Below are 24088 nucleotides of genomic sequence, written 5' to 3'. Positions count from 1 at the left end.
TTGTGACAGTTTCCATCCTTTGTACACAGCAATCCATTGAAGTGCTTTGATTTTTTTTTAATGGATTTCCATTGCATTGTGCATCTGCTAACAATAAAATGCTGCCACACTTCTGAAAAAAAAATTATTTTAATTACAATCTTTTAAATAGCTATTTAAACTAGAGATACAGAAATAAGAAAAGAAGATCACATTTAAAACATGTTATAGAAATCAAAAAATTAATTTACTGCACAAAATAAATTAAAAACATTAAATAGTAACTTTCAGTGCAAAAAATGTATCGAAAATATTTATGGTAACCATTACTAAAATTGCATTTGGGGGGAGGGGGGTCACATATAATACAAAAGAGTGAACAGGTTCATGGTTTGCTAGTAACCAGGAAAAAGATTTCCTAGAATTAAGTAGAAATCTTGTCTCTGTTTAGAGAGTTTTCCTTTTGGTTACCCCTTCTCTCTGTGGCTGGGGAGGCCACAGAGAGAAGGGTTGAGGGCTTAATTGAACTATTTGCAGGTCTGCTGCTAATCTTAAGCTTTTAACCAAAGCTGTACTCACAATAAATCAATTTACAAAGGCTGTAGATGGCAGCTGTATGTACAAGTGGAGTGTGGATGCTTGAGAGGTGGAATAACAAGAGTGAAAGAAACGGGGATTATTTGATGAGCTGCTTATGATTACAATAATTTAAAAAAATAACCTGTGACTTCTTTAATAGCCCTGATAAAATGATAATCACTTGGTACATGAAAACTATTATCCCCTTCTAGGGGATAATTGTATAAAGAGAACACCTATGTGAGGTATCCAAGATGACAGCAAGTGAGCAATATTCAACCGCTGGTTGTCAACAATCTGAATTAGATCCAGATATTCATTGCTGGCCTGAGTCAATATGTCAGGTTCTGTCTCTAGCAGTACTCAAATCCAAGCTAAAAGCTCACTTTTTTCAAGGCCATTTTCAATTCCCACTCACTGTAAGATACCTATGTCCATCTCATCATTCTCTCTGCAAGAAACTCCCCAACCCCTGTCTCATTTGTTCTATCTTTTTGTCCTAATTAAATTATACACTCATCTGAGCAGGGACGATTACATGTTGAATGTACAGTGGTGTGTATGTCTTTCAGCACTATAGAAATGATAATATTAATAATAGTAGCCTCTAGCCAGGTACCGGTACTTTAGATCTGGATCTAAGTTATCCAGTTCCAAGCTGGAGATTTTGGGGCAGTTCTGGTTTTGAATTTATACCCTAAAACAATGTGGGATTTATAGAATTTGATTCTGCCCATTGAAATTAGTGCTGCAAATCCCATAATGCACCAGGATCAGGTCAGAAATCCAGGACTGTCATAAAATCTCCAACCTGGAATGGGGAACTTGGTATCTGTGTGCTACCCTGTTAACCAGATATTCAGTGATGGTACCCAGGTTACTTCAATGGGGCCCAGGCAAATCCCAACTCCGCTCCAGCACTAACCAGATAGTGTGCACAGTGGTCAGACAGGATACTATGTGTGAAAAGGAATTACGCAAAGAAAAAGCTTTATAAAATGACCCACAGTAAGGCTAATTTTATACAGTAAGGCTAAAAGCCCAGTACATACTTGATGAGTAAATGAGTCCTGGGGAAGAGTTTGGATGGAGTTGGGATTTGTGTATTTTATTAAATATGAGCATATTATATATAGACATTACTACTGCTCTCGAGCAGGCGTAACATTAGCTCCTTTAATCTAGCCAAAATTTCTGCAGGATCTGTGCTAGCATTGTATAAAGGCACGTGAAGGGCCATTTTTTAACATAACATCCAATTTGGACATTTCCAGCAAAGCGTCTAAAGTTGAGGGCCAAAAAACAACCAGCTTTTGAACTGGACATCCAAATGCTTTTTTTTTTTAATAGTCTACTTGGATATCTTGGCCGCCAGAACATCTAGACCACCAGGATGTCTGTCTTTATACCCCATTTTTTACCATAAAACTGTCCAACTCAGAAATGTCCAAATCAGCACCATTTAGACATGGGGAGGACCAGAATTGTAATGGATAGGTCACATAGACATACCAACAGAGCAGAAAACACTGCTGTGAACTTCACTGAAAGGGTGACAGATATACATCTTACCATAACCCCCTTGTAATTTTTGCTGAGCCCTCCAAATCTCTCCCAAACTATACCCACTTGTCTACCACCCCAGTAGTCCTTTTTGCTGCAGGTGGCACCTTTATGGCTGTATAGTAGGGTTTTGGTGGGCTCATAGTTCCCACCATCAATGTAGTGGTTAGAGTGGCTTATGGGTCTGGCTCTTCCTCTCTATGGTTCACTAGCCCACCCACCTGGCTACTTAACACATCTATGTGATGCTCTACTTGGCTTCCCTATACCAAATGCTTTTATTTTAAAGACAGGTATGTTCTGTTTAATTTAGATGTTTTGGGGGATGGAGAGGGTCTATGACCACTGGGGAACTTAATCCCTCCAGTGGTCATCTGGTCAGGTTGGGTACCTTTTTGGCACTTAGACACTTCTAAAACAGGTCTAGCCTAAAATGTCTAAGTTTCATCCAGGACGTCTTGCAAAAGGTGTAATTATAGCCGCAAGACATCCAAGTCTAAATCGCCCCAAAGTCCATTCAAAACACACCTCTAACTCACCCCTTTGCTAGTTAGACATTTTGGAGGGAAAACGTCTCACAAAACATCTAACTTTTATGTTTCAAAAATTGGCATTTGGATGTTTTAGCGAAAAAAAGCCAAGTGCTGACTTATTCGGGTTTTTGGATGTTTTACATATTTGAAAATGCCCCAATAGTCACTTATGTGTCTTTATGAAATTGGGTATAAACAGGTGCCCTCTTGCCCGCTATTCAGGGCACACAAAATGTTTCCTCTCCACAACTAAATTATATCCAAGTATGTAAAAAGATTTTGGTGCTATGATTCCTACCTGAGGAACAGATTCTCATTTCCATTTTAAATTTACATTGGCCTTATAAAGATAGATATTTTCTCTACTTAGGCCAACTTGGATACACTGTTGATTTCTGTGCTCATTGTGCAATCCCAAATGTACTAGATTTTATTTTTCAGTTGCTTTTAGGACCTTGTGTGTCCCTGTGTCTTATACGAATGTTGTAGCGTTGACCAACAGCTTAACCCCCCCCAAAAAAAAAAACAAACCACACACACCCCTGTTTTAAAACCCAACTTTTCGTTGACTTTCTAGTAACTGGTTTTATATTTTGGATTGCCACTTCTCTCCCTCTAGTCTTCCCCATAAGAATTTCCAAGCCTTACATTTGCTACTCCTATTTCTCGGTAATGGGAGGTACCAGGAAAAGTCCAATGTTGAGAGAAACAGGCAGCAACTTGTATGGGCCTGCCAAGGTGTTGACTAGACTTTAATGGGGAATACACATCATCTAATTTGGGTGAGCATTTGGGTATAAATGGACCTCTGACCTCTGCACCCGGAAGGGGAATATTTTTGGGGTAATAGGTTTGATAATTCCCTGCAAGTGAATAGAGGTGTAAAGGATGATTTAAGGGTAGGCCAGAGATAATATCTCTTGGCTTACAAACACTCTGCATGATTTAATAAGGTAGATTAGCAAAATAGTGATAGGAAAATAAAATCCGCCAGTGAAGCCTTTTTGATTAAATGTAAATCAGGTTTCCCCACACACTTCATCTGTTATTAACTGCTGGTTCTAAACTACCGTAGGTCTAGAAAAATTGTTTTCAAAACAGCTAGGTGGGTGGTTCTGTGCTATACTGCTTTCAGAATACCTGCACAAAATTAAGATTCATTAATAATAATAATCATTACGAGAAGTATTCTATTACAAAAACATTGGGCTTGTAATTTTTCCCTTTCCTTTTTTATTTAAATGGTGAAAAAGCTAACCTCTTTATTATAGCTTTCACTGCCCTCCAATTATGTTATAGCACTAGTGTATGAACAGCTTTTGTAAGGTGTATGGCTGTCTCTCTCATCACACCTGCCTCAGTTTTTAAGTTCTAACATCTATTTGGCAAGATAACGAGGGCCAAAAGCCAAGTATCTTCCCCTAATAATAAACTTCTCTGTATTATGACAAGGGTTGCCATACAACTGATTTTGAGGAATTGGAAAAACTGGGATCGGTTAAATTTTACTTTCTGGTGGGAATCTCTATGCCACATTTTTAAAATGGAGCGTATGATTGCCATACAACAGGGACATTATAAGAAATTTATGGATGTTTGGAAGCCATTGACAAAATTCTGTAAGGAGTGAGTGTTGATTTTGCCCTTTGATCATACACGTCCAGGGTGGGTGGAGAGATACTTATAATTAGAGTGCAATTGTTGGATAAAGGGGGAGGATGATATATGTATTTGTCATAAATATAATTTGATAGAATTATAGTGTTGTTAAAATGTGAAATGTCTGTAAAATATGCTGCACTTATGCTTGGCTTTAAAATGAATAAAGATATTTTAAAAAACTCTACACACTGAAGCCGATGTAACACTGAAACTTAGCACATTGTTTTAACACATGCGCTAAATTGTTTTCTCCCAACGCGGCAAACTAATGGCCTACAAATTACTCCGAGGTTGCAAATGTGCACAGCACTATGCTGCAGTCAGGTGTAAATGTCTCTCTTCTTACCACGTTGTGGGCGCAGACTGGCTCCAACACTGCCAGAAAGAGAGAAACAAAAGAGAACAAGATCTTGGCCTCCCTGACCCCCTCTATCCCTTCCTAAATGAATCCCCGTATGTTGGACCCCTGAACCCCCTGCTCTCTCCCAGGGCTATTTGGTCCAGTGTACCCCTGGCCCAGACACCTCAGCTCAGGGTAGCCCTTCCCTGTATCAGTAATGCATTGTGCAGAGGCATCTTTATCCTTTCCACCAAGCAGAACTTCCCAAACCATGAGTAAGGATCCCAAATGTCACAATCTGTGTGGCTCTCTATAAGTGCATCATTTTGCCTGCACCTTCAAGGGGTGGGTGGTCACAATTTTATTTACAACAATCACAGTCACAGCCTTAAAAAGATTGATAAGAATTGGTCTTGGGGTGTGGTGACTGCTAGGCCCACTTTAGCCATACATCCTCCCAGGTGAAGTGTGTATCTCACCTCAAATGACTGCTTCTCCCATATAAGATCTTCACTTCAGCACTGAGCTAAAATTAAGATTCTGTGATAAATGAAACATTCAAAATTTAGACATGACACTGGTTTGTTTATGGGTTAACCCCCCAAAAAACCACTGAGAGTTAATTCTCAGTTCAGCAGGTTTGCATGCCAACCACACTACCCTTTAGTACAGGAGTAGGCAACCATGATCCTTGAGGGCCACAACCCAGTCAGGTTTTCAAACTTTCCACAGCGGATATGCATGATTAATTTGCATACACAACATCCATTGTATACAGATAGATCTAATGCATATTCATTGTGGAAATCTTGAAAAGCTGACTGGGTTGAGGCCCTCGAGGACCACGATTGCTCACCCCTGCTTTAACAAGATGGTTTCCCTGCAGACTTTTCTGCACTAAATCCATTACTGCTTTGGGAATAAGGTTAGTTTAGGAAAATCTAAAGTATAGCACAGCTTATTACATCTGCTCCTGAAGGGTAGTGCTGAGATTGTTTCACTGTATCTTATGTACTTTGGCAGGTCTAGGGCTACTGATGCATGAAAGAGGCATTGTATGTTGAATGGTATGCGTGAGGCCCATGTCCACACAAAACAGACATAGTATCTCTAAAACCTGGATGAACGTCTTAAATTACCCAGTTCCAGGCTGGATATTTTAGGATAGCCTGGATTTCTGATCACCCCATCCTGGTGCACTATGGGACTAGCAACACTGATTTAAGTGGGCAGGATAGGACAATTTGGTTGGTTTTTAAAACTTTGAATGGTGATGCATCTGAGGGTTTTTCTTTCATGTTTCAACATTTAGGTGACAAATAGTTAACGTTTAATTTTGTCTTTTTCCATTGATGAAGGATGTGAAGCTTAAATCTACCTATGAAAGATCTTTTGGCTATGGTGCAATTAGTATATGGAATTCTTTACCTCTGAACATTCTAAAGTCCATATGTTAAAATTAGACAAAAGAAGCTGAAAACCCCCATTTTTTTTTTTTAACCAAGTTTTGTAAGCCCCGATTGTTCATTTTATATATACTATTTCATTTTAGATTGTAGATTCGATGATATTGCTCCCTGCTTTGAACCTGATTGATTAGGGATTTGGCAGCATACAAAGCCTTTATATAACATACATATTGTAATACTAGAAATCCCACACTGCTTTGGAACGTAAGCTCAAAATCTCCAGCCTGGAACTGGGTAACTTGGCATCTCCGAGATTTAAGTATAAACCAGAAATTACTTGCTACTGCAAGAAAAAATAAATCAGTAAAAGTGTGCATGTTTTTCTCAGCACCCGATTAAAGTCCGAAATCTATCAAGCTGCTTTGTAGTTGGGATCTCCCGGTATCATCTAACTTTTTAGAGGTTTTTATCACTAAAGAGATTAAGGGGTTAAACTTACTCAGATGCACTACCCGGTTAGTGCACGTTGTTAGTAAACAGCTTCCAGTGCATACAATGGAACTTGTACATTTTAGGATTTATGAACTGCCTTTATAAAAAGATTCACCCAAGGCATTAGTGCCTTTTAATAAATGTAACCATGAGTTTGACCCTCCCTTTTAGACATGTCAACATTCAGCTGGCAGCAGGAAGAGGGACAGACAATACTAGACTAGATTGGTTCTATACTAAGAATGTTTGTTACAATCCTAGACCAACTTGACCACACTAATAATGGAAAAAGCGATTATTCTGCAAGTCCCAAAATGCAGATTTTGTAATTGCTTTTAGGGTCTTGTTGGCCCCTCTGTAGCAGTAACCTACAGCTTAAAACAAAAGTAGCCTTTTACCCTTCAAACCTAATGCAAAAGTAACTCTTGTGTTAAAAAAAAAAAAACCTCCCCAACATTTTTGTTGTTTTAATTAAATGTGTCACAGAGCCGCTGAAGCTTATTCTTTGAGAAAGATTTTAACCACCACCTCCCCCTATCAGCAATAGAAAAATTTATCTCAAATGTTGTTGTTTTTTTTTTCCAAAGATGTGGAATTCAGGCAGCTGGATGCTGTTGCCACAGTGATTCTGTCATTTCTCTGCCAGTGGCAGAACTTGGCTAAAACAAACTGCTTTATTTCACACTGGCCTGAAGAGTCTCTGTCTGGTGCTGTTAAAGACAATCTGAGGAAAGTCAGAGTCCCTGAACACCTGTCGTCTTTCATCCTAAACCAACTTAGCATCAAAGTGATAAGCTGGCTGTGTTAGGAAGTGCATGCTATTAGCAGCTGAGGAGAGGGAGAAAGGGCCACCATCTTTCAGAAATCCCTCAGAAACTGCAGACTCTTCTGGGCAGATTCCCAAGTTGAGATGGCAGTAGCCAGTGGAACATACAAGCTCTTGCCGGAATAAGAAAATCAAATTACTTAAAACACAAAAGGCAGCACTTTTGGTTCCCCTTTGTAAAAAAAAAAAAAAAAATTATCTTAATAAAAAGTTAAAATCTTGACAAGCAGGCCCCTTTCTTTAACAAATCCATGCACTGGGGTTGGAGCAGTCTTGCTCCTCTGGCATTTGGGGCCCCAGAGCACGTGCTCTGACACTTTGCCGATTCCCCACATCCCCATGTAAATGCAACAAAAATCTTGTCCTGTCACTGTCCTTCAAGTCGACCACCAGCAAAATGAGTCTCCTCAGATCTTTCTCTTGTCCTTCCCTCAGTAACTGTTCAGAGATGTTTACGAGATTTCTCCTTTTCACAACAAAAGGCGGAGTTTTGTCAAAGTCACTTATGGGGGGGAGAGAGAGTGGTGGCAGGAATGTGGGGAGACCAGCTCTGCCTATCGATCAGGATACACAGATAGGGCTTAAAGTAACGGAGATCACACGGGCAGGCATGGCCAAAGTCCTTCTGTGTACTGGTGGATGCCTCCCATCATCTCAGGCTGCAGGAAGGAGGTCGATCAGATCCTCTTCAGACCACTACAGAAAAGCAAATAAAAAACGTCAAAAGCTTAAGTTGGAACAGAGCGCCATTGTTCACGAACAGAGCATACTATTTCTTTTTTGCCTCTGATAAACTTCTCTATATAGTTTATGGGTTTTTCTTATGCTTAGCATGCACCGTCTCCACTTCCTAAAGTGTGCTTAGCATTAGTAAAAAGATCCCCTCAGAGTTCTACACTCTAGAACAGTCGAACAATGATGAAATGGTTCCTTTATGGCTACACAGCTTAAGGCCCGTAATGTTGAAGAAGACATGACCAAAAGGAGATATACTACAGCTTTATACAGCGTTCTGTTGATCAAGAGACAAGTGAATGCTATCAAATAGTCTTACAGAGTGTGCCTAGGAGTAGCTAGATTTAAAACAATTTTAAAGAGAAATACCTATTCAGTTAGGGGGAAATTCTATAAATAATAATAATAATTTTATTTTTGTATGCCGCCATACTGGGAGGGTTCTAGGCGGCTCACGACAAAGGCAATACATACAGTGCATAAAAATACAACAGATAAAATAGTGAAGCCAAGCGAATTAATACATCAGGTTAAAATAAGAAATAAGAAGAAGCTTCTAACATTATTTTTCCTAGCTATGAATTTAATTTAGCGGCCTGAAATGAGAAAGTTCTCTCAAGAAACTTTTTGTAATGACAAAATTTTATGGAAGGATACGAGAACAGATGCACTCTATGTGTATTCTTATTAGAATAACTCAAAGAAAAATGAAGAATAAGATAGCCTGGTGACATATCAAAAACTACTTTATAACAGATGCATGAAAACTTAAACAAGACTCTGGACTCCATCGGCAACCAATGGAGTTTTTGTTAAAACGGAGTAATGTGCTCCCATTTTTTTAAGCCAAAGATGAGGCGAACAGCAGTATTCTGGACTACTCTTATTTTTTTGAGAATTTTCTTAAAAGCCCTTAAATATACAATGTTACAGTAGTCAAGAATACTTAAGATAGAGGACTGCACCAACAAGCTTCGTCAAAATACTTCTTAATGGTGCGAAGCCTAAGTTAAGAGGGAAACGCTGTTATAAACGGTATTTATGTGAAAATTCAAAGCGCCAGAATCACACCTCCAGAAGCACATAATGGCACTGTGGGCTTGGCTAACACCAGAAGTGGCATTAGGCGCCTTAAGAACCTCCGGAGGCACATTTCACATCAAAAGTAGGCGCCTGGAAAATCCTGTCCTACATTTCCGATACCTATCTTTTGCTAGAGGCACGATTCTCTAAATGGCACCGTCGTGTGATTGACATGCGATAGTGGCTGCTTTTAAGGCAGTCGCCAACAACGGTGCAGTTTATAGAATCCAGGCCTTAGTGCACCCTTAAAGTAAGCAATTTGTCGCCAGGGAAGGCTAGGAATACAGCTGAATATTAAAAAGGTTTGTACAAAGTTTCTGGAGACAGGGTCATAAATAATTAGCAACCAAATAGACATGGGTCTACCATCTAGGAGTGCACAATATGACTAGTCTTCTCCCCCGGTATCTGCCAAGGTCCGACATGGTTTTGCCAATGCTGAAGATAGGATACTGGGTGGGCTCAATGGATGACTTTTCTGGCCCAGCATGATATTTCTTTTATTGTTAAGATCATTGATCTTTTTTCAAGCTATTTTATCTCTGTGGGTTACGCAATGTTGGAAGTCTAAATATTACCTGTTTCTGAATTGCAACAGGAAGCTCCATCCTTCAAGAGCCCGGCAGGTTTCTCATGCCGACAGATAACAGCCCGACACCCTTCACAGCATTGCTTCAGCTTACAGCAGCTAGAATAAAAGAGGGAAACATTAATGAACTTGGAACAAAACGCCAGTCTTGGAGGGACTACAAGAAACCTTGAAAACTTTCTCCTCCTCCTCCTCATTACAGAGCATTTCAAAGAGTTGCCAACTTTTAGCATTGTCCTGGACTAGTCAACCTCTAGGATGCTGCTGTGAGCCAATGTTGAGGAAGCACACAAGGAATTTTCAATTAAACAGTAAAACAGTGTATTTGGTCTTTTCTTAGCAACAGCTCACTGCTTTCAGATAGACTATAGTATATGTTTGCAATGAAAGGGAACATGAGCAGAGGTACCCTAAATACAGACCAAACGGCTACGCAGAAAACACAATGTTTAGTCCTACGTTTGGTGTAGTGTAATTAAAGCATATTGGATGCATCAGTTTACTACTATGAGGACACCTTCTAATCATATTACACCAGTTGTGGGAGAGTTGTCTTGGCTTCCTATTGAGCGTAATGTCATTATTTTTAAAGGTCTGCATCAAAGGAGGCCAAAGGACTTGGAAAATATTTTGCTATGATATCAGCCTAAGAACCTAGCAAACACTGCTGTTGGTTCCTCTTAAACCAAAGCTGATGGTGCTAAGTGGTGAGTTTTTCATTATTGTACCCATTAGATACAGTTAAAAGCCTGCCTGGAGACAATATTATCTAGTCTTTACCAAAAAACCCTCCCAAACTCCAAGCTTTTAAACCTTTTCTTCAGATATATAATAAAATAATAAATAGGGGATTCAACTGTAATCTTGGCCCGGTTTCTATAAACAGTGCCATTATCATCGGCTGCCTTAAAAGCAGCCGCCGATCACATGTCAGTTGTGCAATGGCCGTGGTGCTCGGCACTAGTTGGCAACAGCTGCAATACATGTAATTTAGATCACATTCTTCTCTTTTTAATTTTGGTTATATCTATGTGAGTGGCAGCTTTCTTTGAATATCATCGTTTGTGATACTTAAGACTCCTGAGGCAGGCCCGTTGGCCGAAACATGTACATGTTGAGTCATTGAGCGTTGAATTTATCATGTGACATTGGAGGAATAAAGATCTTCATATTACCAGATGAGTTGGAGGACACTTTTTTAGTGCACATCATTCTGGACAATTCCATTTTGCTTCTTTGTAGTTGTGCAATGGCGCCATTTATAGAATCACAGCTTCGGAAAAGATAGGCGCCGGAAACATAGGCCAGGCGCCTACCTTTTACATGGGATTGCGCCTAAGGAGGTACTTTATGATACCTAACACCACTTATGGTGTTAGCCACGCCTACAGTGGCGTTAGGCATCATAAAGTGCCTCCGTAGGTACGATGTAGATGCCATTTTTTTAAGGACTACATTTTTTTCTTTTAAAATGCTTTTTTAGTTTTTGTAAACGGCGTTTTCAGCTTAAGTTAGGCGCCCAACTTAAGGCGCCATTTATAGAATATAGGCCCTTGTGTGCAATACTTTTGCTTTTGAACAGAACAGTCCCTATAATGGCACTCTGTGGGCAGCTACGCTTCTGTTTGTGGTTTAATAGTAACGACTGGGAGCAGAAGACTATCCAGAGCTGAAGGAGGAACAGTTGATCTCTTTTGGGTAACAAAGTTTAAAAAAAAAAAAAAAAGTGTAAAGTGTTCAAGGGTTTAGAAAATCCAGTCACGAGGCAATACAAACCACGACCATTGGATAAACCATGCCATAACTTGCCGCCGTCCCAGATGATTACACAAAGACATTAAGGTGATGTCTCCTAGCTTGGGAAAAAGTTTCTGTGTTGCAACAGCTATTGAAACTTTTCCTCCTCTTAAGAGTATGAAAGGTTAGTTTTGGCCTTTCATATCCTACTTTCATCATCCAGTGATCTAGATCAACAGTTGCAAACGTCTGCATTGCAATTTCCATCAAAGACTGGTTGCGCATCAAGAATTTAAGCTAACAATAGCTACTTAAAGCAAGGCTCGTTGTTGTAAGGCCTGAAAGCCACCAGAGGCTCCCATCTTCTGTACGTGCAGGTCCTGACACACTTCTCCCCCCCCCCTTCTCCAGAGGCTTGCTGTCAGCACTATGAACCATGCTCCGCTTTCTTCTGGCACTATGAAGCTCAAGCCTGCCTGTTAATGGCAATTTAATAACTGGGCACCTGCATTTCCATGCCACTCGAATACATAAATTTGCATTTTTATGGGCAAGTGTGGGCAGGTGATAAGGTGCTATTTTCTAATGACACACATGACGTAGTGCATCAATGCAAGCAGAGGTTCACATGGGGAAGGGCACAGGTGGAGCTGTCACTTATGGTGTCACTTACAGCATACTCCCAGGTACCGCATTTATCTGACCACAGTGGTGTAACTGCAATCTCGTAAACATGCCCATGCCAGGATGTGCTTTCAGCCACTTACCTTTCTGCGTCTACTGTGTCTGACCCCCTTGAATCTGCAGTTGTGTTAAATTGATCCCTCCTATTCCCAAATACTGCTAGACAGTAACTTAGTCCCATCTTTCAGAATATAGAAGATTTCGGGGGGAGGGGTGCATGTTTTCCCAGACTGAGGAAGTGGAAAGAAAATACTTTATACTCACTGTATTAATATGCAGAGTGCGCTGAGTGAAATACATGCCACCACCGACACCACCACAAGCACTGTGATAATCTGTTGCTTATGGTTATCAGATACTACTGCAAGGATGTCAGCATGTTCACACCGAGAACCTATGTACCCAGGGTGGCAACTGTGAAAAGAAGCAAATAAGAATTAGCTGTTCTGGAAGGAAATATTCCCCAGCTTATATGCATTTCCTATCCTTCTTCTACGTTCAACATTTATTTATATACCGTATATACTCGAATATAAACCGGGATTTTTGGGCCCAAATGGGGGTCCTGGTTTATATTTGGGCCAGCGCCCCCTCCCAGAATTATTGCAGGCCGCTGACAGGCTCTGCACCCTGTCCTCCTACCTCCTCTGCTGACCCCTGGTGGTCTAGAGGTGCAGCGGGCAGGAGCGAGTTTTCTGCTAACCCAGTGGGTGGTGGCTGCCGTGAGATCTGGTTTCTTCTGCTGTTGAGCAGCAACAAACAGGAGCGTGTTTTGGTGCTCCTGCTTGGTGCTGAGTGGCTTCACGACTGGCTCCCATGAATTCTTTTTTTTTTGTAAATCTTTATTAAATTTCCAAAACTATCATAGTGCAAACAAAAAATTCCAATTTACATAAGTTTACACGAAATGCACATTAACTTACAGGCTTTAATGTACAACCATTTCCCCCCATCAAATAATCAGAAAAAGTACATACCTACAGGAAACCTCCATATATTCCCTGAATGAAATTCCAATGCAAAACCCTATCCCCCCCACCCACCCTAGATGTGTAAGATGTGTATGCTTACGGGTCGATAAAATAAAATCAATTATCATTCCTTACAGAACTTAGTCAACGGTTCCCAAACATCCATAAATTTCTAATACCATCTCTGTTGTATGGCCATTGAACGTTACATTTTAAAAGTATATCCTCTTATCTGCTATCTGGAAAGCAGTGAATACAGGAGTGTTCTCATGTGTATCAGGAAAGAAAGCATGACCCAGCCCAGTCATTAGGCACAACTAGGCAGATGCCTGGGACAGAAAGAGCAGGTGCAGCCAAAGCAAAGTAATAGTCCTAGCAGCCACACAAATTATAAAGCACCATCAGCCTGTACTTTTGTGCACAAGGTTAGTGGGAATTTCCAAATAACTCGTTTAACCAGGTGAATGGCTTTTGAACATTGCCCCACTTGGGTATATAATAAAAGTTTAGAATTGAAATATAAGATGTCCAATTTTGCTTTTTTTTTTTTACAGGTGGGGCAATGAGGTGACCCATCAAAATCAATGAGCACCTGATGGTCTTGGTTCCTCTATAGCAGTGGTCTCAAACTCGTGGCCCAGGGGCCACATGCGGCCTGCCAGGTACTATTTTGAGGCCATCGGTATGTTTATCATAATCACAAAAGTAAAATAAAACAGTTTTTTGATCATATGTTCCTTTAGCTATAAATTACAATATTATTATTAAGACTTAGCCAAAAGGAAAGATTTATAATCTATAAAGAGTTTTACCTCATGCAAAATTGTCATTTCTTTAATAAGACATTAACTATTTTTTCTGAGGCCCTCCAAGTACCTACAAATCCAAAATGTGGCCCTGAAAAGGGTTTGAGTTTGAGACCACTGCTCTATAGGATGATGGATTTGGAGAGGAGCAAGGCTGAAGATTCACCTAAGGCATCTGATACCCTTGCACCAATCCTGATTATTTATTGACCTCTCCAACTTCTAGGATAAAACAAGTGTGCCAAATATTTGCATATATCCAGGCTATTAATACTAAAAACTGCTGCTGACAACCCATTTCAGCAGCTCCTAATCTCCTCTGTGGGTAACCAGAATCCAGTGCACGGAAAGCTGGAAGCCACTGACTTAATGAGCACGTGCATGAGGCTCTGTGCATCCTTAGCAGAGAGATTAACAGGATCGAAGTCACTAGGATTTCATTGCAATAAACTACAGTACTAATAAAAATATCTGCCTAAAAGTTCTCAAATTGAAGCAAGGAATGCACTAAGTTCTGGAACCTTATCTGCAGGAGTTTCTGTGCTGGCCTTTAATGGAAAAGCCACCATAAATGAAATGTTTCCCCAAGATGTGAAATCGAGCATAACAAAAATCTAAGAAAAGGCCCATGAGCGATATTTTAACCTACAGCGTCAGTTAATGCATATATGCCAAGGGCTTTTCCCTTTCTTCGTCTGTTGGAGAAAGAATGGGAGGGGAGTGGTAGGGTAGCAAATGCCTAAGCATGTGAAGGCCACAAGTAGTTTTATGAACATAAGAACATAAGAATTGCCACTGCTGGATCAAACCAGTGGTCCGTCGTGCCCAGCAGTCCGCTCACGCGGCAGCCCCCAGGTCAAAGACCAGTGCTCTAAATGAGTCCAGCCTCACCTGCGTACGTTCCAGTTTAGCAGGAACTTGTCCAACTTTGTCTTGAATCCCTGGAGGATGTTTTCCCCTATAACAGACTCCAGAATAGATAATGACACGGTGGCAGTTACCCACGGCTAGCCGCGGGTAACCCGCTGAAACGGGTGGGGGGGGGGGAACTGCTCACTGCGGGCGCAGGGACAAGGCCATCCACCACCCCGTGGATTGGTGAATAGCCTTGTCCCCGCAGTTAAGGGAAGGAAGGTGCGCGGTCACCGATTGCGCGTGGCTCTCTCCCTCCCTTCGGCCAAATCTATCTCCCTCCCTCCCCCCCCTTACCTTTGCGGCTCTGTAGTAAAGAAACTTTACTGAAGCCTGCCTGCTTGCCTGCAGTCGCGTGTGTGCAGTCATGGTTGTGTCAGAGGAGAAGCTTCCGCCCACACACACGTGACTGCAGGCACAGGCAGGCAGTCTCCGCCAGCTTCAATAAGTTTCTTTACTAATGCACAGTGAAGGTAAGGGGGAGGAAGGGAGATTCTCAGGCCGCTGAAGGGCGGTGAGGTGGCGAGAGGGAAGGGTGGATGCTGCGGGGACGGGGCGGTGAAGGGGATGACAGGGAAGGCATACGCAGTGCTGTACATTTTGACATTCATAGACAGTCCCTACTCAGAAGAGCTTACAATCTAACTTGGCCAGACATATAGGGTTGGAAATGCAGAAGCCAAGGAGAGAGGAGTCGAAAGCACTCTTGAAGAGATGGGCTTTTAACTGAGCCTTGAACACTGCCAGAGATGAGGGCATGGATAAGTGTTTTGGTAGTGTGCTCAGAGAGGAAGGGTCAGATTTTGGTAATATTATAGAGGAAGAAGTGGCAGATTTTAGCAATATGATGTATCCGGGCGGTGAAGGAGAGAGAGAAGTCAAAGATGACCCCCAAGATTATGAGCAGAGAAAACAGGAAGGATGAGAGTGTTGTCCACAGAGATGGAGAATGACAAAAGCGGAGAGGTGGGTTTAGGCGGGAAGATGAGCAGCTCTGTTTTAACCATATTCAATTTTAGATGGTGGTGAGACATACCCTAATTAATATGCATGAGAGAGATCTGCATAGAATGGAGTTAGTATGCATGTACGTCTCCTTCATGCATATTCATTAGGGATATCCTGAAAACCTGATCTATTGACTGACCTTGAGGACTAGGAGTGAAGACCAAGGATTTAGAGTGTTTACTTGTTGGGAAAGGGAGAGATCATAATATATAAATTCCTTCTTTACTACTAGGCATACTAAGATATCTTACGTTAAATATTTAAGTGCCATTGTTCTAAATGTGTGGCATAGTGGTTCGAGCTACAGCCTCAGCACCCCCGAGGTTGTGGGTTCAAACCCCATGCTACTCCTTGTGACCTTGGGCAAGACACTTAATCCTCCACTGCCCCAGGTATATTAGACAGGTTATGAGCCCACCAGAACAGATAGGGAAAATGCTTGAAGTACTTGTATGTACTGTAAACTGCTTTGAGTGTGGTTGTAAAATTACAAAAAGGAAGTATACAAGTCCCAATCCCTTTATGTTTCTGTAGAGGATGAAGGATGGGGGTAGAGGAATGTGGGGCAGCAGAAGCACTGCTGTCTTACTATTGTACATTACACCAGGTGGCTTGGCTCATGAACAGTGCAATGTCATCATAGTGTAATGTCATCATATGACCCAGCCCGCCTATTTAAACAGGCAAGCAAGGAGGACAAGAATGAGAGATCAAAGGAGGCATGCGATTGTTAGATTCATAGTAGGAGATGACAAAGGTTCACCCAGTGCCAGGGAAATTTCATTGAGCCATATTAAGGTTTCCCCCTCCCCCCCCTGCTCTTCTAATCTCCAGCTCAGTCAGAGCCAGACTGAGATTTGGCACTTTTAGTCTTCATTCATAGGACCTAGAGATTTTACTCCTGTTTTAAATATATCCTCCCTCCAACTCCAACCATACTCAGTGGGGTCATTGCAGCAACCCTCCCCTCTCAGCTCCCTTTGGAACCTCGCCCCATGCAATAATCAGAACTCCCTTCTTCCCGGGGCTGAGAATGTCACCTTCACAGCATTCCCTGTTCCAGCCAACCCTGAGAATAAAAAGCCCGATCCAGGGAACTTTTGCATGGAAGTGCATAGCACTTGCTACTGAAATCACTGGGCTGGCCATAAAGGAAAATCTTTCACTTATTAAAAGTGCTTGGAGGGGGAAAAAAAAACACCTTTTGAATGAGTGTGGCTCATGACTGCCAACTCCACCTCCAACATTGTTCAAATAGAGACCATTTCCTTTCACCTCAGTTTGTTGAACTTGACCTCATTCACACGCTGCTGCTGATCGCCCTTCACCTCTATGCGTGTGGCTGCCGACTCTGCCCCCTTGGATGCCAATTTCCTGTGTGGGAGGGGCATTGTTACACACATAGCCCATAGACAATTTCCTAGGCTGCCATAGAGGGGGTAGGGAAGGGTTGAAACCCTCAGCCCTTTATGCAGCAGTAGCTAAGAAAGCAAATAGAATGTTAGGAATTATCAAGAAAGGAATGGAAAACAAAGATGAGAATATTATAATGCTCTTGTACTGCTCCATGGTGAGGCTGCACCTTGAATACTGTATGCTACTTTGGTTGCCACATCTCAAAAAAAAAAATATAGCGGAATTAAAGATACAGAGAAGAGCGACATAAATGAAAGAAGGGATGGGACGACTTCCCTATGAGGAAAGGCTAAAGTAGCTAGGGGCTCTTCAGCCTGGAAAAGAGACAGCTCAGGGGTGATATGATAGAGGTCTATAAAATACCGAGTGGAGCGGAAAGGATAGATGTGAATCACTTGCTTATTCTTTCCAAAAATTACTAGGACTAGGGGACATGCAATGAAGCTACTAAGTAGTACATTTAAAACAAACCAGAGAAAATATTTCTTCACTCAATGTTTAATTAAACTCTGGAATTTGTTGCCGGAGAATGTGGTGAAAGGAGTTAGCTTAGAAGGGTTTAGAAAGATTTCCACTGCTTATTCCTAGGATAAGCAGAACAAAATCTGTTTTACTCTTTGGAATCTTGTCAGGTACGTGTGACCTGGGTGGCCACTGTTGGAAACGATACTGGCTTGATGGAAGTTTGGTCTGTCCTATCCTCAGTTTGGCAACTCTTATGTTCTGGACATATTGGCCTTGATTTTATAAAAAGCATCTGCCATTAGGTGCCTAGATCGGCCCCCTTTTATCAAGCTGCTTTAGGGTTTGTTTCCATTGCCGGCAGCTGCTGTAATAGCTCCAATGCTCATAGGAGTTCTACGAGCATCGGCGCTTTTACTGTAGCAGCTGGTGCTAAAAGAATCCTAATGCGGTTTGATAAAAGGGTGCCTTAAGTTTTTTAATTGGCTCAATTGGCACTGTTAATTGAACAGTGCCTTTAAAAAACAATTTAAAAATTTTAATTTTTGTGTAGGCGCCTACCCAAAAGTAAACATGGTTATGGGGTAGAGTTTGGGCATGGATTGAGTTAGGCACAAGTACACGTATTTAGTAAAAGGACCCCCAAGAGTTTTATTACTAAAACAATTTTCAAAAAAAGTCTCTTTCAGGCTACTGTCCCCTGATCTTACAGAACCACTGTCCAAAACCAGATTGAGGGAAACCCTATCAAAACAAATAAAGTAGGTCGTTTGAAGCATTTTCCCAGCAAGGGGCTAGAGGTCAAACTACAGGATATTATTTTGTCACACGAGTGGCACATGCATTCATCATGGTCTTTGAAAGTCTGTGTTTCTGTCAGTAGTTCTTGATGTGGAATGCAAAGAAAAAAAGGAATATATTTGTAATGACTGCTAAATTTGTCTAATATTGCCTACTAGAACTTTTTGAGACACTGGTAGATCCTTTAAAGATATGAAAATACAAGGTGACTAGTAATAGAAGCCTAACTCTCCAAAGTCAATTTGACTAATGAAGGTTGACATAAAGCTACTTTAACTTGATAAAGTCAATAAATTTCTACACGAGACTTGGATGAACTGAGGTGTAGACTGGTAAACTCCGACAGCATCAGGAAACACAAGATGTCTCATTGTGATTAGTTTTATTCTGTACAGTGCTCCTTTGTTAGTCTGATTGAGGTTTATTAACTACCTTCACAGTCAAATCAAATATAAGCACATGGTGAGGAGAATATAGAAGGAAGTCACAATGGGGCTATGGGTCCAGATTTTACAGGAGTAAAATCTGGTAACCCTACCTTCTTTAAACATTCTGGGATATCACAGTGGGATTAAATAAATGGAATGGGCTCAACCTAGCACCAGCTCAGGTTTTTAACTCCCATCACTGATTCTTCTGGAATTTATAGTCCAGCTGTTTCCTCAATAGGAATTCGTGGAACTCCCAACCCTCCTGGGGCTCTAAGAACAGGTTTATAAAAGGAAAGGGACAGGGATGGGATTTGATATACCCAACTTTCTGTGGTTACCATCAAAGCAGTTTATCTATTATATACAGGTACTTACTTTTGTAGTTTCAGGTTTTATTAAAATTTTGATGTATTGCAATATCATAAATTCAAAATGATTTACAATTAAAAACAGGGTCTTAGTTATTAGCTACAATAAACACACGAACATTACGGACTTATACATAGAAGAAGGAGGGAGAACTACAATACGCATAGTAAGGAAAACATGAAAGGTAAGAACAAAGGGAGGGTAAAATTTTAAAAGTATAATAAAAAGTAAAAAGTAAATTAAAAGTTTAAAAAAAATTTCTCAGAACCTAAGACAAAGGAAAAGCGAGTTTCTGCAGAGAACGGGGTCAAAAGAGAATCTGATGATTAGGTCTCAAAGGCATCCTTATACAACCAGCATTTTAACAGTCCTTTAAATTTACTTAATGATTTTTCTTCTTTAATAAATGATGGTAAAGAGTTCCATATTCTGGGCGCTGTAACCACAAAGATCGTATCTTGTCTTTATTATACTAAGCGATGGAATTACTAGGGCAAGTGAAGGTTACGTGACTTGCACAGAGTTACAAGGAGCTGTAGTGGGAATCAAAAAATCAAGCCCAGTTCCTGTGGTTCTCACACTACTCCTCCACTTTTATGTTCAAATATTTTTTTTATTGTGAATGCATAAACAGAAAGCAACAAAGAATACAGCAAAGCCAATGAACCAACATCCAACAATACAAAATTTTTGTGGTTTTGCTTTGGTAGAACAAGAGTAGAGAGCCCCGCCCCCCAACCCTACCAGCCATAAAGATCCCCCCCCACCAAAGAAGCATATAAAAGACGACCAACAGGTCTCCAACATTCCAAAGGCCCGTGCTCTGATGGCCCTTGGCATCCGCAGTAATGATTCCCCAAAAGAAATAAAGAAAACAAAACAAGAAAAACCCCACACCAGAAGTGACCGATCCCGAAAGTGAGCGTGTTGCACACCAACAAAGCTAAGCAAGAGGATTCAAAAGGAGACTATGACCTCTAGGAGATAAGGAAGCCAAATAGACTTCCCAAACTAGCAGAAAACTATGCCTGTGACGAGGGCGACCAACCACCTCTTGGGCCTCCCATGGGGCCAAATTATGCACCAAAGATCTCCAGGTCCAAAAAGAGGGAGGCTCAGAAACAGTTCAGAATTGCAAAATGCATTTGCGAGCAAGGAGACACGCCTTACAACACCAGTGGGGACACCCCTACTCCTCCACTTTTAAATGAAAATAGATGCATTAAAGTTAGACTGGAAGACAGATATAAGCATTCGCATACACTTAGCTGTCGACTTACACACAGGCTGGTTTGGCATCCTGGATGAAAAACCGGCAGGTGCCATGGAAGCAGAAGTGACTGTGGGAGTCTGGACAGTCATCAAAATGAGATCTAACTGCTGCAGCCATTGGAGGTTCTGTGAGAAAATAAAAAGAAAACCTATTTAGGTACATTACTTTGAACAAACAAACCAAAACTGCAGATGTGTACAACGATGTAGGCAAAATTTATTGTGACAACTAAAGTATATCTAAAAACCTTTTTACCAAACAGGGGACCCAACACGGTCCGTGTTTCGGACAACCTTCATCAGGGGTCCATGGTAGAAAAGGAAAGAAAAATGTGTCACAAAAAATTGCAGTAGAAAAAAACGGATTGTATGTTTCGCCAAGAGTCACCAAATATTGTGAAATCTCGCTAAAGTAAAGTACATTACTTTGGCCACAGAGTACACTTACAAAATATTTACAAGTAAACTTTAGCAAAATTGATTGGTTCAACAATAACAAAGATAATCCTTTCACTGTTTCCTATGCTTGAGCACCCTGTTAGGACATATACCATACAATAGCATTGTAAAGGAGGGAGGTGCCGCTCGAGCACCCCCAGGTACCTCTTGAAATGTTCATTGATGCGCGCATCATCCTCATGCCGGCCCTGGCTTCCTTCTGATGTCATGTCCTGGTCCCACAACCAGAAAGTGATCGGGAGCCAAGGCCGACGAGAGCAGGAGATGGCAGATGTTGCCCACTGGTGAACATTTGAAGAGGTACACGGGGGGGGGGGGTTAGAGAGGAGGAGAGATGCTGTGCACCCTCCCTACTCTTTGAGCACTCCCTCTTCAAATGTTCGCCTGTGTGAGCAGCATCTCCAATTAGCATGACTCCCTTCTGATGTCACATCCTGATCCAGGATCTTTAACCCATCCTCCATGGAAAGAATGAGATATCTTCCCAGAAATGTAGCAATGCTAGGTTGGACTTAGTTCTCTCCTGGTATGGTATGGTATCCATATGCCCCCCCCCCCCCCGTAGAACCAGTTTGGATGAGGGGGTGATTACTTTCTTTTCTCTGCAACAGTGATCTACTCTTAGCTAGAGGAATTAAAATCCAAGCCTTAGTTCTGGCATCCCACCCAACTGTGGCAAATACAACAGAGAAATTACTGGACTGTTCAAGATACAGTAATGTTGTCCAAACCTTGAACTCAAGTACATGAAGGAATGGGATGGCAAGTAGGAATCTCTAGGAGGGGGTTCAGAGTACACAGATAACTGCAGGCTGCTCCAGGTCTTTAAACCCTTCTTCAGATCCTGACCTTTCGTCTTCCCCTTAGGCCTGCAAGCCCCAGTGGAGTTTGGTTCTCAACTCAAGTTCAAGTTAGAGTTGCAGGCCAGGCAGAAAAGGAGGAATGGGGCAGGAGAACAGCTGGAGTCCACTGCCATGTCAAGGAGCAGGTCCCATGTACTATCACTTAAGAGTCTTATTCTTCTGCTGCAGACACAGCTGCGTAGACCCAGCCTCTGTCAAACATGGAAACCATAACCAGGGAATACATGTGATTTCTACAAACAAAATTTGACAGCCAAAGTAATCTGTGAGTCCCAAAATAAAGAAGGGCCATAAAATTCAGGATTTGTTTACTTTTAGCTCCTAATGCGCTCTGTCCGACTGTGTATGACAAATACCTAAAGAGTAGTTTTTATTAATGTCAGGGAAAACAGAACAAAACAGTCATAAAATAAACAAAACATTTACGTCATTGTAGCATCAGAAACCAAATCATAGCAATGAAAATGCCAGGATATGACATTTAGAGCTGTCCCTTGTGTGCCAGTGTCATAGCATGAAGGCTCTAGGATACTGACATATGACCTATTTCCCATCAACCAACTACCAACCATTCTGAAAGCAGCCTCGAATTTATGCTGTGTGCTAAGCAAGTAGTGTGTGAATTAGCGTGTGCTGTCAGCAAAGAAATGTGGTAACCATTACCGCACTGGCATGACAGCTAGCAACCACTAATTCACACACTAACCCCCTCTTCCACGAAACTGTGCTAGTGGTTTTTCGCATAGGAACTCAATGAGTGTTGGGAGCAGCGCGGGCCATTCAGCGCGGCTCTCTGAGCTAAAAACCGCTAGCGCAGTTTCGTAGAAGGGGGGGGGGGGGGGTAAGGCTCAGACTCTATAAATAGCGCCTGAAGTTAGGTACCAAAATCGGAGCACCTAGCTGACTTAGGCGCCAAACCTTATTTTGTAATTAGCTTAATCGGCGCTGATAACAAGCTTAAGTGGCTCAATAATTGGCAAAAATCAAAATTAATTGCTAGTTAAGTGCCTAAATTGGTAGGCGCTTACCTCAATGTGCCTGCCAGAAAGTGGGTGTGGTTAAGGGTGAATCTTGGGCATGTTTTCTATGTAGGCATTTAAAATTGAATGTAGGTGCCGATATTTAGGTCAAGAAAATCCTGGCATAAATAGAGGCGCCTTAGGCACTGATAAGCGTCAAAATCTAATTCCAATTTAGGTGCCATTAGGTGTGATTCTATAAATGACACCTCACTGAAAATTGATAACCACTATGCACTTAATTCCTTGGCCCTTTTGTAGGCCTCATTTATACAATCGGGGCCTAACTGCACTGCCTATTATGGGGTAGGACACGGGTATGTTATGGTTAGACGATATACTGTGCTGTCACTGCTGCATGTCGGAGGTGGTAATGCACTTACTACATGGTGAAGAACTTTTCTGCATGGTAAAGGAACATGGTAGGAATGACCCCCACCAGTAAACGCACGAGCTTTGCGTGTGTCATGCATTCATTGTTGCATTTAATGTACGATAAGGACAAAATTACCACACTTTAGTAAAAAGGGGCCCCTTTATATATATTGAATTCTAAATAAGGAGCCATTTACATCCCCATTCATCTGCTGTACATTACCATTTATTGATGATTGTATATAGAAATACGCACCGTGAATTCATCAATTGATTAAAAAAAAAAAAAGCCACAAAAACATCACTCCCCAAACCACCACAAACAGTGCAATGTACAGAAAATGTGACAGTAGATAATGACAACAAAAGATGAATTGGCCTTAAGTTTGCACATTTATTCCTGTCCATGCTGCCAAGGATATCTACCAGCTGTAGAAGCTTAGCCACTTCCAGAATATCTCCTGGATGCACCAGGCAGAGCAGGGTACAGCCATTTTTCAAGATGGTGATGCTGGAGGCAGGAGCATATGGCCTCCTACAAAGGTACATGGGTGCACCTAAAACACCAGGATTTATTTATATATACTCAGGGACAAGGATCAGCAGAGGACAGGAGGAAGGGAGCCAGTAGACTATCATCGAGTGGTTATAACTGTAGATAGGGGGTGGGAGGGGTGAAGAGTCTCTTCATGTCAGGTCATTGGGAGTTGAGG

At 41.5% G+C, this 24088-nt stretch overlaps 1 protein-coding gene across 2 annotated transcripts in view; it reads right to left on the bottom strand.

Moving 5' to 3' along the window:
* Nucleotides 1-6076: 6076 nt before the first annotated feature.
* TGFA (transforming growth factor alpha) overlaps nucleotides 6077-24088 on the bottom strand; it is an 80323-nt gene continuing 62311 nt past the window's right edge. For both annotated transcript variants that reach the window (XM_033950553.1, XM_033950554.1), the window contains exons 3-6: nucleotides 20668-20785; nucleotides 12476-12625; nucleotides 9780-9889; nucleotides 6077-8079 (exon numbers count right to left, since the gene is read on the bottom strand). In XM_033950553.1, coding sequence (XP_033806444.1) covers nucleotides 8072-8079; nucleotides 9780-9889; nucleotides 12476-12625; nucleotides 20668-20785 — 386 coding nt within the window. In that variant the 3' untranslated portion in view covers nucleotides 6077-8071. The remainder of the gene's footprint in view (nucleotides 8080-9779; nucleotides 9890-12475; nucleotides 12626-20667; nucleotides 20786-24088) is intronic.

Source organism: Geotrypetes seraphini, chromosome 6 (genome assembly GCF_902459505.1).
Source record: "Geotrypetes seraphini chromosome 6, aGeoSer1.1, whole genome shotgun sequence".
Lineage (NCBI taxonomy): Eukaryota > Metazoa > Chordata > Amphibia > Gymnophiona > Dermophiidae > Geotrypetes > Geotrypetes seraphini.
This window is presented reverse-complemented; position numbering and strand designations above follow the sequence as displayed.